This window comes from Carlito syrichta, unplaced genomic scaffold (assembly GCF_000164805.1).
Source record: "Carlito syrichta isolate Samal-C Ts95f unplaced genomic scaffold, Tarsius_syrichta-2.0.1 Scaffold304732, whole genome shotgun sequence".
Lineage (NCBI taxonomy): Eukaryota > Metazoa > Chordata > Mammalia > Primates > Tarsiidae > Carlito > Carlito syrichta.
Window position 1 is genome coordinate 145,061 of NW_007248828.1, and position 16,384 is coordinate 161,444.

Here is a 16,384-nt window from a genome sequence, read left to right on the forward strand (position 1 = left end):
TTCATGTCATGTGTGTTACAGAGTATGCTTTGTTTCTTTGCTTTGAATATATTTACCATGTGCTAGTTTGGGGGAAATTGGTCATTCAGACAATGGGGAGTTGCCGGCACCTGTTCCACCTCTCCCACCCCATGGAGTACAGGGTGTTGGCTCTTGGTGGAGACCTCACCCCTTCATAAGCCTGAAGCGGAGGTCACCACCATGGGTCCCCTCGCACACACTTACTTGTCTCACCTTGACGGACCATCTCCACAGCAGAGATGCACTGGGGGCCCAGAGCGAGGTCCATCAGCCCGGGGTCCTGGGACTTAGCCAACACCCGCCTTCACTTTGTGACATGGCCCATGATGTCGTCAGAGTGACACACGAGAAACACGTTTCTCTGTTGCTCCATCTCAAGGTGCCCAGTAATAGCACCCAGTGTCCAGTGGCTAAACACAGCGACATGTTTCTTCATCAAGGGAGTCATCCAAGTTCTGGGAATGCACATTTCTCCCCGTGTCCCCCAAATAATTCAATGCGAATGTAGAGAAGGCGATGATTATGCTTGGTTTTAAAATCGTCATTTTCACTCTCTTTGCCTCAAAATGCTGCTCAGCACTGCCCCCACACAGCCCCTCATTGTACAGATTTGCCAGTTGTAGCACAAAGAGGTTCCGGGATCTCCTTCCTGTTCTCCTGAACGCCTGGGGTTTGATCCTAGCGCCTCTCCCCAGGCCAGGTGAGGTTCTTGTGGACTGGGTAGGATGAGCAGCTCATGTTACAAGCGGAGAACTCAGCAGCAGATGGGGAAATTCACTGGTTGGTCATATGACCAAAGGGAAGGGTAAGGGCTAAGGATGGATTTTTAAAAATTACGTTTTGCTTATTTAGTACAAATGTTTACAGACTTACCTTATATTAAGTTATGAAACTATGAGCCAGAACTAAAAATGTGCTCATATGTGGAAAAAGGAAATTCATATCTGTTGATGAAGTCAATTAGATGTGTTAGTGACCAGAGAACTAGAGGTTTTAACTGCTCCTCTCACTAGACAACCAGTTCCTAATTAATTCATTCAACACTGACAGATACAACAAATGCAGGTCTGGCTAATGAGATGAGATGTTTCCATTTCCATTGTCATTCCAAAGGGTGCGTTTCTATGTAGTTAAAGCAAAGAGCCCCTTCAGTTCCTCCTTTTCAAAGGGGGAAGTTCTGCCTAAAGACCAAGATTACTGTGTGAACTGTTCTAGTCTGTCCATAATGACTGAACACCAACCACCCAGCCGGCACGTCTCCTGATACTTAGGCCTTCGAGTTCCCGGTTGAACTCTGCAGAATTTTGCGTGTACCCACAAACAGCACTGGGGACTTGTGGCACTCATTTAGATGATTTCACTAGATGTCCTCTGAATGAAGGGTGAATGGTTTTACTTTCATCCCTCCAGAGAAATCTTTGAGTTTTGGCACTCTCACAAAATGCAGATATCATAGAGCTCGGGGTTAATTTCAAAAATTCAGATATCAGAGTGCACTCGGGTTAATCTCAAAAACTCAGATGCAAGGGAGCTTGGGGTTTCATCTGTGTGACCTGTCAAGAACCACAGGAGATAAAGGTGTCATTGTTTTTCTGAACTGTCCTGGTAAGAAAGAATGAGAGTAAGGTTTGAAATCAAGAAAATGATTTTTGTCTTGTGATAGTGACCATAAGACCAAACACACTTCTTCAATATCATGTTCTTTATGTGAAGAATCATGCAATGTAGTTCACTACGGGACGGAAACACTTCTTCCATGACTCTCAAAACCCGTTCCATCCCTCAGAAATCCTGTTTAAGATTAAATGATTCTCCTTGAAGACATTCCAAAAGTGGCAGTCGTAAATGGCTCCCTCCTATGTCTCAAATGACCTTATATTTCAATGGTCACACCTGCTTTTTCCACCTAAACATTGAACAGCTGACTGCCTGCCTGACATCTGATGTAAGGGTGGTGATAGCATTGTGTGTTCCCCATGGCGATTGAAATGGGCATCAATAAAATAAATACGATCAATCAGAAAGCGTGTATCAAAACTCATGAGGTTGGTGACAAAGTGACATGTCTGACTATAAGTTGTGAGTTGCGACCTTTTTCCTTTTCTTACTTCCCACATCCCGACTCCCATGACACTCTGACAGTTCTGAGGAATCCCAGCCCACCATGGCCCTCTCTCTAATTCTAGGCTTGTTTATACTTCTCTTTTCAGAAGAAATTACTATGCCCTTTCTGGTCAAGCAGCTTCCATCATGCCTCGGGAGAGAGTATTTGCTTTTTTCTGGCAAGGTCAGGGAATTCTAGATTTTGCAATCTGGAGAGAAGTCCTCCCTATCTGAATGATAGATACAGTGTTTCCTGTGTTTTTGCTCTTTGCAGAGTTGAAGAATATGTTTGCCCCTGAGTCTTTGTCTCTCAGGAGTTGACTGGAAACAGAGGCATGGGCTTTCCTTGGAGAAAGCTGTACACATCCACCATGTGCTTTTCTCTATTACCCGAGAAATTCACAACAGACCTTTTACTTAGATGAGACGTCAGGACTCCTGATGACTGTTCCCATAATGCAGTTCTTCCCAGATACTGGAGCACGCCTTAGGGGAGTGATAGCTGGTGCTCACGGCCTGTGTGTTGGTCACACTCACTCCTGGTGTTCTGCTTGAGAGAGGAGTTGCTCTGCCCACGGCTAGAGGGGCCGGTCTCCAAGTCCACAATTGCTCCTTTTAGCACATTGGGGATCTGAACGCAGAGACTGGGATCCTGATTTGTCAGATGTGGCCGGGACACATCTGCTTCTGTTTCCTCTCTGATGAAGTGTCACCCGACATGAGAGGAATGAAATTCCCAGGCCTGCTCCGGGGCTCGCTGGTGATGCAGGTGCTGATATCAGAGCCCTCCCGGCCTGTGGGGGTGTGCACCTGAGACTGTGACCTGGGCACAGAAAGACGTGACAAGTCAGGTGGCGGCCCCTGCTTCCGCGGATGAGGCACACCCTTCCAATGATTGTACTTTTCTGACCTGGGATGGAAGCTCAGAGGGGAAGAGCTTTGGTGCTGGCCTTGGCTTTCTCATTCAGGCGAGTGGTTGTACTCAAAGAAGGGCAGTAACGGGGTTGGACGAGCAGTCCCTATCAGAGCTAGATGTTGCTGTCAAACGGCAAGGGAGTCCTAGAGTGGTGGCCTCCCTGCCTGAGAATCCGGGTCACTTTGCAGAAGGGTCTCCATTTACCATCGTTGGTTCTCATGTCCGGGAGGTGGAGTCCCAGGACACCCACAGAATCCTCAAGGCCTGAGAAGCTTGGACGGTCTTCTCCTAGGAAGGTTCAGCGGTGTCTGTTTTCCAAGCTAGCACTGATGGCCGCAGGGTTTGGCTCCCGTCCCGCCATCTGGAAAGCAAAGTTCTTGGGGCTTCACTGCTGTCTCCTAGACACAGGGGTTGATGTTTGACTTCACCTCTCTGGCCTTTTCCCTTCTCTTCTGAGCACCTGTTTCTAAAGACTTCAATGTTTCTGAACTCTTTTAGTCTAAACATCGAGCTACAACAGTGGCATAAGCCCAACACAATGACCCAGAATGCCCCTTTCCTGGCTTTGTGATCCATTGTATCCTTGCACAGGATATGGCTTGCCTGTAGTTTAGGGGACGTGGGTTTTGGAACATCTTCTTTGGAATGAAAAGCAAAGCCAGCCTTGGGTGCGGGATGGGTGCAGGGGATGCGTCCCTGCCCTGGAAGGCCCTTACCTGTGCAGTGTTCCCCAAGGAACCAGGTGTGTTGTAGGCAGCCGCGGGACCATTGGGTGAGGCGCCTATACCACACCAACCTGGTCAGAGGTGCTTTTTAAGGAAATGGCGAGGAGATGAGTTTCACCACACCTGAAAGTCCCAGCAAAGGGCATGTGTGACCTTCCTGCGTGAGCGATACCAAGACACTCCAGATTTCATGAGTCCTGGGAGCAGGACAAGTCCTGACAAGGCTCATGTCCCCTGAGTCTTCTCCTGATCACTCCTGGAGAGGGTGAGGGCTGTGCTATCACACGTGGGAGTCTCCCCTGGAGGCGACAGGGAAACAAGGCTGGCGGATTGTTGTCTTCACAGATGTGCAATCTCTCACCAGATACTTCCATCTCACGGCTGAGGAAATTGAGGCCTGAAGGCAGAAATGTGACTGGCCCAGAGGCCACGACTGGCCAGGACCACGAGGCATGGCCCACCAGGTCTTTGAGGGCCAGTGCCGTCCTCCTCAGTGGCACCGTGGGAAGCTCTTCCTGGAGCAGCTGGAGTGAGGGGAGTAGCGGGGTTGCAGACGCTGGGGCCGAACAGAACCGGGGCCTGCAAGCATTTGCGTTTCTCACTTGATCATCATAACCCCCTGGTGTCCGCAGTACAGGTCACAACCGCATTGCTGTGGTGGTGTTGTAGGTGAGCTGACAGAATGCAGAGGTCAGCCAGGTCAGGTCACATGCCACCATGGTTCTCACAGCCATGCCCCCATGGCATGGAGTGTTTTACCTCCTAAGCCCCGATGGGCTGCAGTGATGGTTGCTAGACTGGAAGCAGGGAATGTCTGTAGGGCTGACAACAGAGAAGTGGACGGGGTTCCCCTAGGCCGGGAGCACAGGGGCTCTGTGCACACGAGGCAGAAGGGGCTTCCAGAGGGGCGGGGACGGCAGCTGATGGAGCCCATGGCAGAGACCCTTACTACGCATCCTCCATCTCCAGCCCCAGAGCCAGGACCATTTCCAGCCGTGTGGCAGGCCCTTTCTTCAGCTCCAGTCTCCAGCACAGATGCAGGTGCCAGGCCCAGTGCCAAGCCTAGAGACCGGTGGCTCACAGTGGTGGGTGGGTGGGTGGGGGGCTGTGCAGAGCTGTGCAGACGGGGGACTTAGAGAAAGGTTTTCCTGCTTCCTGATGGTTGTTCCCACCGTGTGTCGCTCCTTGGGAATTCTCACATTTCAACTTGCCTTGGGTTCTCCAGCATCTTGGCATCTGTCTATGTGTACCCTTGCCACCCACCTTCCTGTCCTCAGAGGAGTGACCTCGGTGAGTCCTGGGACAATGTGAGTCTCTGGACAGAGATCCTGGCAGGCTGTGCTCCTTGAGCCGCACATGGCACCGGAACCGATGTGTTCTCACCTGGGACCTTTAGGTCATAGCAGGCTGGGCTCTCTCAACCTTCCTGGTGTTTTTGCACAGAGAGACAGACAGAGATAGACATATCTTCATTTTCCCTTCACTTTGTAGACAGAGCGACAGACAGAGATAGACAGAGACAGACAGAGACCAGAGCGACAGACAGGTATAGATAGAGACAGACAGAGCCAGACATAGACAGAGATAGAAAGAAAGATATAGAGAGACAGAGGGACGGAGACAGACAGAGAGAGGGACAGACAGAGGGAAACAGAAAGAGACTGAGAGAGGCAGACAGAGATAAAGGGACAGAAAGAGGAAAAGGGAGAGTGACAGAGACAGAGTGACAGGGACGGAGACAGACAGACAGAGGGAGATAGATATAGAGAGAGGCAAATGGGGAAAGGGCACAGAAAGCAGAGTATGAGGCAGGTCAGCACAGGGTCTAACTGCCACCATCTCTCATGGACGCTGTGGGTTCCAAGCCACGAGGAGGAAGGTCCCGGTTCTGACTCCGCTCACTCCTGGTGCTAGGTCGTCCAACCATCCATCTGTCCATCCGTCCATCTGTCCAGCAAGCCAGCCTGTAGTTGACCTCCTCACAGCCTTCTTCAGGTGTCCTTGTGTGGAATCCCGGGACCACCAGTGCATTGTAAACTGCAGAGTGCCTTCTTCACCTTGCAGTCCGTGCTGGGGCCTTGAAGTCCATGCCCTCAAGAACATGCCACTTCCGTGTGGTGATGGGGAATCCCAGGCCTGGAGGAGCACACGCCAAGTAACCAAAGCTCCTTCTCAGGGAGGAGGGGGGCAGGAAGCGGGGCTCATCTACTTGATGAGGAAATGCGAGTGTCTTCGAGAAGGGTCCAGGCTCTCAAGACAGCCCTGGGTCCTCCCTGTGACGTCCTCAGGGACAGCCTCAGGAAAGGCATCCATCTGAATGGCCCAGCTGAGTGTGCTGGAGGGTGCTTCAGATGTGGCTCTGGACGGTTGGAAGGGTTCCCTGTCTGTCAGGAGCCATGTTCAGCCTGTCTTGGCCTTCTGCTTCACCTTAGACGTATCTTCATTTTCCCTTCACTTTGTAGACATATAAATACCACACACACACACACACATACACACACACACTCACACACTCATACACACTCAACTCACATACACATTCACACACATTCTCATACACTCACACACACACACACTGCCATCTAACACTTCCTCATATGCTTTCATGTTCTGCTAGTGTACTTGTGGGAAAGCCGGTCCAAATCCTAGTTCGACCAGCATGGGCACCCGCAGATGCACAGATGATGCCCACATAGGGCCTGAGCTGAACGCTCCATGCTCTCCAAGACCCTGCGACACGTGGTCTCCAGGTCAGAGACATCTATAAACTTCTGGCAGCCACTCACAGGTGGCGTCCTTGAAGTGGTTATTTATGCTTGGCCTGGTTTTAAAGGCTATGTGTGAAAATCTGCCCAAGACAAAGGTGTGCAGAGTGGAAGGGCCTCTGCTAAATGACATTTTAAAAGAGAAATATCAAATGTTCTGTGGAAGTTCTTACTACTATCTGACGCCAAGGCCTGGGCCTCTCACCCTCCCTGCTCTGCTCTGTGTCCCAGGTTTCTGGCAAAGCCGCCTCCTCCTGTGGATGGGGTTGACCTCAAGTGAGAGGAGGTAGGGAGGCATTGGTGAGTTCTGGGTGCGGTGAGCTGTCCCTACCTGTCAGGTTGTAACATGCTGGGGGTAGTGTCCATCCTGTGCTCCCCACACACATCGAACATACCTCATTGCAGAGTTAAAAATCTGCCTTCCCGCCCAGTTCAGTGGCTCCACTGACATAGGTCAGTGTTTGCAGCCTCTCCCAGGGCCAGAGAGGGCCCTTGTGTCCCAGGGAATTAGAGCCTCCCTCAGGGACAGGGGCCCTCAGAAACTCCCTGGGAATGCTGCTGTGTGTTATGTCTTTCAGTGAGAGAGCCCTTGAAAATCAAGTGAAAGGACACAGCCAAAGAGGCATGATTCAAGTGAAACCTAAACCCTGGGAACAGGTGTCCAGCCCAGACTACCAGGCTCTCCAGGCCAGAGACATCTCCAATCCTGTGGCTGAGGGAGACATCTTGCTTCTGACCAAGGCTGCCTGTCACTACTGGAGCGACATGTCCCACTTCTACCCCCAAGGATCTTCCTGCCCCGGGTCTGGCTTCCTCTGTTGCCTCTCTGCCTCTGTCCCGGGCTGGCCGTCCTGAGCCTGGTGGGTTCCCCCTTCAGGCCTCAATGATCCACATCTGCCTGGTGGGGCACAGCCCGACATGAGGCTGGACACGTGGCCACCCTGGAGAGCAGCACCCTGCCTGTTCCACAGCCCTCGCAGTGACAGGGAGTGCATATCTTCCAGGGGCTCTGGAGTCTCAGTGGCTGCAGGTGCTCCTCCTGTCCCCTGTTCCCTGCCTCCTTCAGTGTGGATGTCCCACCTTGAGTGCCTCTCAAGAGAAGTATTCCACGTGGAGGACTCCTCCCTCCCCCAGCACCCTCCCTCTGGCACTTGGTGCTCTGTGGAGAAGGCACAGTCACACCCTTGCTACTTAGGTGTCGAGCATGTTTCCGACCTTTGCATGTTCCCAGGTTGGAAAGCTAGGTGCTGGGTACAGATGGTGACCACTTGTATCTGGGAGTGTGGTCCATGGACGCAGGTGTGTGGTGACTGCTTATGGTCCGTGAGCAACAGCCCTGCTCACAGTGACCTCAGCAGCCGCTCCAGGCATGTCCCCTGCCCCTTCTCCCTGCCATCCTAGTCCTCGCAACCACTCCATGGTCCCTACATGCTCTGAGAAGCCACAGTAGCCACACTGAGAGATGAGGACCGACCCCAGAGATGTCTTTCACCCCATGCAAAGCTCAGCCCTGAGGGACTGGACTTCCCAATGACACTCATAGTCATTGTAGAGTTTACTTCAATTAACATCTAGCAAGTACTAAGTATCTGGTAAGTACAGGTGTTCAAAGCAGGCTTGAGCATGGGTGTGCACATGGCCGTGGTCCAGGCCAGCCCTCCCAGACCAGCACCCTGCTGGTCACCCTCCACACCTGTGGGTGTCACCAGCCAAGCAAGGCTGCCATGGAGCTTGCCTGTTGTCCTGACTGTTGGCTGCATCCTGTGTTGAGGGTCCCCACTGGGGAGCTTCTTAGTCTTTCTGTCCTTTCCTCGCTTACCTCCCCTTGGGCCTGTGTCCCTTGCTCTCACACTCGCCCCCAGAGATAGCAGTAAGCCCCCCAAAGCATTGTATCCACTGGTGGAGGCTACACATTCTAGAGAGCCCAGGTGAAGACAGGTCACACTGGCCCTGGCGTCTTACCTTGTACATGTTGCACAGCCCGGGCCGGCCGCGGGCATACGCGGGCAGAGGGCTCCGGCCCGGCTTTAGCCAGGGTACCTGCCGAGGGACACAGACGGGCATGTGAGTGCAGGTGGCACCGCCGGCAGAGCCCCACAGTCCTCAGCAAATGTTCTTGACGAGACCCCGGAGGTGAGGTGGGGTGACGGGGTGAAGGTGAGAGGAGGGCGGTCAGCAGGGAAGGTGTGTGGATGCTGGATGGAGGGACTGGGAGGGTCCGTGGGAAAGGAGAGGACCATATGGTCTCCCAGGACTCAGGGAACTAAAGCATGAAGGATGGAGGGTAAAACACTCTTCACCCAGAGTCTCTTCTCGGGTCTTGCACCAAAGCATGGGACTAAATGTCCTCATTTTTTATATTTTTTTAGAAACAGGGTTTCACTCTGTTACCCAGGCTGGAGTGCAGTGGCATGATCACGACTCACAGCAGCCTCGACCTCCTGAGCTCAGGTGATCCTTATATTTCAGTTCTCCGAGCAGCTGAGACTACAGGCGCGTGCCATTACATGAGACTCCAACTCAAAAAAAAAAAAAAAACAACAACAAAACATCCGGCTAATTTTTTGATTTTTTTATAGAGAAGAGGTCTCGCTATGTTGCCGAGGTTGGTCTCAAATTCCTGACCTCAAGAGAACCTCCCACCTTGGCCTCTCAAAGTGCTGGGAGTACAAGGTGTAAGCCATTGTGCCTGGCCAAAATATTCTTAATATTGCAGCAGGCACCAGATATGTAAGATTTCTAAGTAAAGAAGGCATTTCCTGTCTGGGGTAAAAGGGCTTTTTGATGTCTGTGATGGATATATTTTCCATTCCATTTTATTTGTGGAGTTTTATTATGTTTTTCTTTTCTAGCATTGGATTTATGAGTAGAAATCATTGCCGCTGTGTGGGGGTTGTGTGAGCTGAGGATGAGACCTTTTCTGACTTTTGGTAGAGTGCAAGGAAGTTTATTTAAGGCGCAACAGTGCTCAAAATCACTGTAGCCAATTACGTGGCGTCGTGTTCTTTTTGCCGTCTTTCTTCCTTGTTATGGTGAAGTTTAGGAACTTAATATAAGGAGGCACTTAATATTCCTTGAGAAGAGAAAGGGCTACACGTCACCAGACTCCACGGCTAAACACCTTCCTCAGTAGGCTCTGCCCTCAGTGAGTGTGTTCTCTTCATTCTGTTAGTTGCACAGAGGATGTGTGAGTTGTGAGTGATGTGATTGAAAGACTATTGCTACAAGACCAAGGTCAATGGCCATGGGAAATGTCTGTTTTTGACTAGCTACAGCCAAACGGAGAGCAAGAGAGAGAAAGAGGGAGGGAGGAAGGCAGAGAGGAGGGGAAGAGGGAGGGAGAGAAGGAGGGAGGGAGGGAGGACGGATGACGAATGAGAATAGCTATGCTCCAAAGACAAGGCTACCGCACCCTCAGTGGAGAGAAAAGAATGAAATGTCTTTGTGGATAAAAGCAGATGAGTGAGAAAATGTGATCTTCATGTACAGAAGTGCAGGAGCTCATGTGCTTACACTTACCTGTGGGCCACGTGTCACCAGGCCACAAAAATGCCAGTAACATTGTGCCCTGGCTCAGGCAGGGAAACCGAGATAGACAAGTTAAAAAAGTCCACATGCAGTTAGTATGCCATCTTTGGTCTGCTAAACTTTAATGAGTGCATAAAAAGGCAGAAATATATAATATATAAAGCAAAAGTTCATAACAAAATCACATCATAATACAGCCACCAGAGGCAATTACCGTTTAATACATCAACAGCATTTACAAACGTGTCACCTATACAGAAGGGGCAACAGACTAGGCACGTCCCATCTAACTTAACTGTTGCCCACTCCAACAATGGTGGACACATGCAGCTACGGAGACCACAGAAGGACACAGTAAGCAGCTGGTGACAGAGCCAGAGAAAGCTCTGATGGATTGCTGATCAGGGTCATAAAACTTCCAGAGGAATTCCTATAAGAAATCTCCAAAAACATAGGTTTGGGTGCAGAAGCAAATGCACTCATCCTATTTGGATTTTCTCTAGAAGGATCTCTGGCCAAGTCTCATGTCAATTGGATGCACTGAGTGGCCGGGTCAGGGACTACATAAGCCCACGATGAGATTCAGTTTGGTTCTGTGTGCACTGCTGCACTCTTGGGAGCAGGACACAATTAGCTGGGGTGAGAGAGCACGGCTGCCTTTGCTACAGCTGAGCAGCCCACCACCTTGACCGTGGGCCAGACCCTCACAGTGCCCTACACGGTGCTCCCTACTGTGTCCCTCATGTCTCCAAGCATCATACTCCCCATGGGATTGCAGAACACAGATACAAAATTAGGCTATCTTGTTAACAATGAAGAATTAAGTTACTGTAGAATCAAAATATGCTTAATGAAATTAAAATGCAATGGAAGAAATCAGGCAACCGAACATTCTGAGTAATTTACAAGACCTTGTAGCATCAGATGGCACAAACAGCTCTCCCATACAGTCAAAAGTAGAGGCATGGAAATAATACTGAATGCTGAATTGCACAACACTGAGACTAGCAGGCTATAAGCAGAGCTTTTCATGTAAAATAAATAAAGAGAGATGGTAAGATCATCAGTATATAAGCTATCTTAAAAAAAAATAAACAGCCTCTTTAGAAGCATATGCTATACAGAAAGAAAAGAGTATGTTCTTGTTGCTTTTTTTTTTTTTTTTTTGGAGTCAGGATCTCAGCCTGTTACCCAGGCTAGAGTACAGTGGTACAATCACAGTTCACCACAACCTTGACCTCCTGGGCTCAGACGATCCTCCCATTTCAGCCTCCAGAGTAGCTGGGACTACAGTCATATGCCATCATGCCCAGCTAATTTTTTGATTTTTTTTTTTTTTTTTTGTAAAGACAAGCTCTTGCTTTGTTTGCCCAGTCTGGTCTTGAACACCTGGGCTCAAGCAACCCTCCAGCCTCAGCCTCCCAAAGTGCTGGGATTACAGGAGTGAGCCACTGTGCCTTGTCTCATTGCATTCTTACATGTGAATTGTCCAGGTTTTATGTCCCTGTGTCCAGCTCAGTGATTTTGGTAAGTGAAACCTGACTTCTTCTAGACAAAAAGAAAAAGCACAGTCTCCAAGCTAATATGTCAAGGGTGAGTGGCATTAGCCATCAGCACTGACACAGGGATGGTACTGGGGATGAGACCTGGCCAAGCACACTCCAGCGCTTGCCCTAAGTGTCCACCTATTCCTCACGGGACCCACATTCCAGGGAACTGGAAAACCTATTCCTTAAAGGCAACAATGCAGCCCTTTCTTTCCTCCCATAACAAAGAAGCATGCTCTCTGTGAATGTACTTTTCATCTGCGGCTCACAGTAGAATATGCCTCCTCAAGGAATTTTCCCTTGAATATGAGCTTCCAGTCACACAGAGGGTAGGTGTTGGCAATGCATTCCCTGGGCCGGGGGCGAAGCTCCAGCGTGTTGCACCAGGGCAGCACGTGCCCTCTGGGGAGGGAGGAAGGATGGAGGAGGGGACCTGAGGACAAACAGCCCTTTTCACAGGGCGATGAGGTGGGGTTGGGGCGTTCCATTCAGAGTCCGGCAGGATTCTACCATGAAAGATCTGTTCTGGACAGAGAGACGCAGAGGACCTGCTATCCCAGATGACGGTGGACAGGGTCGCCTGTCACTGTTGCCAGGAACAGGGAGCAGGCCTCAACTCTTCTTTGCAAGTCTCCTAAGTCTATGTAAAAGGCCTTGCTAGCACATAGAAATGAGGGTACTCCTGATTTATAAACAGAGCAAAACGAAAAATGAAGACAAAAAGTAAAAATAAAAAAAATTACTCCACGGCAGCCCACCCGATGAAGACCCCAGGCACTTGGGGCTCTTGTGGGCTTGCAGCTTGGTGTGGAGTGGGCCAAGCTCGCATCTCTAGTGATTAAAAGACTCTACCATAAACTAGCTGAGTTGAGCCAACATTGCTGCTCACCACATTGCCTGCCTTCCGCAGGAAGCCTCTGCAGTGACCCTGCTCTGGCTGTGTTGTAATAAGCTGCTATGTGGTTACACATAGTGCAATGTGCAAAAGCTGATGGATTTGATTTGATTTTTTGGCATCACAGGGCAACATATTCATGCAAAAACCTTCTGTATTCAACACTCAATAGTGAAAAAAATCGATACTTCAAATTTTAAAAACAATTATTTAAAAATTGTTTATATTTTTTAAAACCTTATGAAAATGTTTCGATTTGTCTGGATCCTTGGTAATCTGGTAGCACTGTTTTGCAGAGGTATCAACTACTTCTGAGAACTAGTGTCTTTTCTTTGAAAATACTGAAGAGCATAAAGATTTGAAACAATCAAGGTTGCGATCTTACATAAAGGAAAAAAGAGATCTACATGTATAGATCCACTCTAAGATAAAGTTACAATGATTGACATAAATGTTTTCACTTTGATTTCAACTTAAGCCATTATCCCTGAAATGAAGCTTGGTTAGAGTATTTGTGATCCAGTTATTTCATCTTTTCTGCACAATTTAAATACCTTTTTTCCTGCGTCTTGAGCTAAGTAGAATGGTTTAAGGATACAAAACTGGTGAGGCTGTACACGTATGGAGGGTTAAGCAAACTAGCAAGACCTCATGGGCCAGCGTCCACAGATACCTGGTGTGGTTTGAGAGCTGTGCTTGAAAATACATCTCCAATTAAAATGAGTACTAAAAACAGGTGAGAAGCCGGGCATTTCAGAGAGCGGGAGTACTGCCACACAGTAAGAGACAATGTCTACAGATACAGATGCTGAAGGAGCCAACCAGAAGGTGCATTCCATAAGTGCTTAAGAGATATCAAATGTCATTTACAAATAAGACATGACAAGTGTCACAACACAAAATCTCAACTTGGAGCAGATGGTAGAGATGTTATGATGGCTTGAAACCTCAGTGTGCTTTAACTCCCATGGGACGGGCACAACTGACATGCGTGTTTGTCTTCAACAATTTCATGATCAATAATTTTAAGATCTGTAGCTGGAGACTAGAGCAAATTCTAGTAGCTCCTTAACTCCGAGTGGCTCTATGGTTTTACAATGGTAAATGATTAGGATGATGCCTCTGCCCCACACTTTATTTAAAACCCTTTTACATTCCCAAAGGCCCTTCAAAATCAGCACACACAGACAACAAAACAAGTCACACCTTGCAGGTTTTGTGAGGACACCCAAAAAAACAGGGGTATTCAAAACAAACAAACAAATAAAAAACAATAAACTTCTTTCTCTCCAAAATTACCCAACTATCCAGCAGTCTAAAAAAATCATGTGAAATGCTACGTCTTTGCAATCCGAGTGTCACTTTAATGAAATGTTAGCCACAGGGTATCTATTCACAATCGATTCTAGAAACCATTCTTAGAACCCAGACTCCACAGCAGTAGTTTTTTTTCTCTTGTGATACATTTTTATCCACAACACATTTGCTTTTAAATAACGAAACGTCCAAGATTCTATATCCAAATGAATGGAATCACAAAATAACAAAGCTTTGATTCACAGATGCTGATTTTCCCCTCCACCCCTTCCACTAAACAACTCAGACAAAAGAGCAAGTTGGCTCAATTGCATTTTTCTTGCAGAGCAACATGAAGCTAGCAGCGTTGACTGCAGAAAAAGTGAGCATCCCCCATGTTGAACCCCAAAGCGTGGGCCACAGAGGCGAAAGCAGTCAGAAAGCCCCAAACACATGGCACAAGAGACCCCCAGGAACATGGCACTCTTTCTGCCCCGCCCCTATCCGGGGCACGCTTAGAGATCCAGAATTCAGAATGCCCTCGCATTCCCAAGCCAAACCCTGATCACAGTTCCTTGTGAGAAGGAAAAAGAAGGTGAGTTACACAAAAATATCCCAAGCAGCCACCCCGGTCCACTCCCTTGAGCCGAGACACATTTTCCAGCAAAGACTAAGACCTTAGTGGACACTGCATGTCAGTTCTTCCTCTAAAGACTTAGTTCACCTATGGATTATTTTTCTTTCTTTTCTCCACCTAAACTAAAGCTCCTCTACTCCTCAGAGCTCACCTTGCTGGAGCTCCGCTTGGGCACACCCCTGTCACCACCAAAGAAGCGCCCGATGGAATCAAGGATGCCCGTGTCTCTGTGCCTTGGTAGGAAGCCATGTCGCGCATGGTCCATGGTACTTGCTGTGGCCAGGTATTTGGAACCGTGCCTCTGGGAGGGTCGCTTCTGTGACGCCATCACATCCAGACCCTCGGAAGCTGCTGCACTGTCTTCTTGGATGGTCTGGAGCTCGTCGGACTCAGAAGGCCTGTCTTTGAAGGTGTTGTCCTCCCTCCCCGGGGCATCTCGGGAAAAGAGGCGGATCAAGTGGGGGCGGCCCCCTGGGTCAGCTGGGTGGGCGTCCTGCCAGGCATTCTTTGGGTCCGCTGTGCGCTTGGAGTCAGTCACCGCCGAGTCCGCAGAGGAGGTCCCATTGTTTTGGTTCGCATCTGCCTCTCCTGCAAACAACAATGAGATATGAATACGGGCCTGTGCACAGCAGAGTCGCACAAAGCTGCTTTCTTTGCGGGGTCCTGAACTAGCTGTCTCCTATAAAATCCGCAGGACATGTGCAGCGCCCGTGGCAGCCCGACTGCCTGTGGTGGGAACTAACCTGGATGGAGTGTCCTTGGGGCAGCTCTGGTTCTCAGTGGGACCTGGGAACTGGCTCAGTTATAATATATCGGCATCCCAAAAGAGACGCACCCAGGTTTCCTGATGAGGGCACCTGGGCAGGCGTGACATCTGCATCAACAACCCCTCTTGGGTGTGCTGCCAGGACCGGGTTTGGAGAGCCCAGAGTGCAGGGACCTTCCTGGGACACTGGTTGTCTGCAAGGTCATGTGCATAAACCGAGCACGCTGGGGTATTCACTTGACAAAAGGTGTCTTTAGCTTTTTTGGTAGAAGTGGGACTTCCCACATCTTTTTGCAATTCATGTCTTAAAGAAATGGGGCATTTAGAATTTTCTCATTCCCAGATTCCACAAGAGGCCTCTTGCATTAGAGAACTGCTTATTCAGGGCATTTTGATTTGGCCTCTCCTCTGTAAGCAGCAACAATTAGAGTGTTTGAAGTGGGAATGGGATAGTTCATGTGGTACACTCTCCTCTCATAGCATTTTACAAAAACAAAAACAAAAAACACAGGATTTCTCTCACAAATGGCAACAAATCCATTTTGTTGTCAAGTTACAATAAGCTAGGTTTAGGTGAACATTATTTAGTTAGTTTCCTCTCCAAACTCTATTACTCATCTACAGAAAATGTGAATTCATTCACACATTCCTAGAATACCATTCATCCATCCATTTATATATCCATCCATCCATCCATCCATCTTTCCATCCTTCCATCCATTCATCCACTTATTTACATATCCACCCATCTGCTGATCCACCCATCTGCCCATCCACCCATCTGCTCATCCATCTATCTACTCATCCAGTCATCCATTTATTAATATGTCTATCCACTCAGCTATCCATCCACCCATCCATCTACACATTTATTTACCTGTCCTTCCTTTTCTTCCATCCATCCATTTATTTATATTTCCTTCCTTCCTTTCTCCATCCATTTATTTACATGGCCATCAAGCCATCCGCTCATCCATTCCTCCATCCATCCATCCATTTATTTGTCTGTCCATCCATCTATCCATCCATCCATCCATCCATCTGCTCATCCATCTATCCACTTATCTGTCCATCTGTGTATCTATTCATCCATCCATCCATCCATCCATCTGCTCATCCATTTGCCCACCCATCCATCCATCTATCCATCCATCCCTCAATCTTTCCTTCCTTCCCTTCCTCCCT

General features: G+C 48.9%; 1 protein-coding gene across 1 annotated transcript in view; it reads right to left on the reverse strand.

Annotated features, from left to right (window-relative positions):
- MBP (myelin basic protein) overlaps positions 1–16,384 on the reverse strand; it is a 111,513-nt gene that overhangs the window by 24,072 nt on the left and 71,057 nt on the right. Inside the window, exons 3-4 of the mRNA XM_008060790.2 lie at positions 14,585–15,021; positions 8,493–8,570 (exon numbers count right to left, since the gene is read on the reverse strand). Of these exons, the coding sequence (XP_008058981.1) occupies positions 8,493–8,570; positions 14,585–15,021 (515 nt within the window). The remainder of the gene's footprint in view (positions 1–8,492; positions 8,571–14,584; positions 15,022–16,384) is intronic.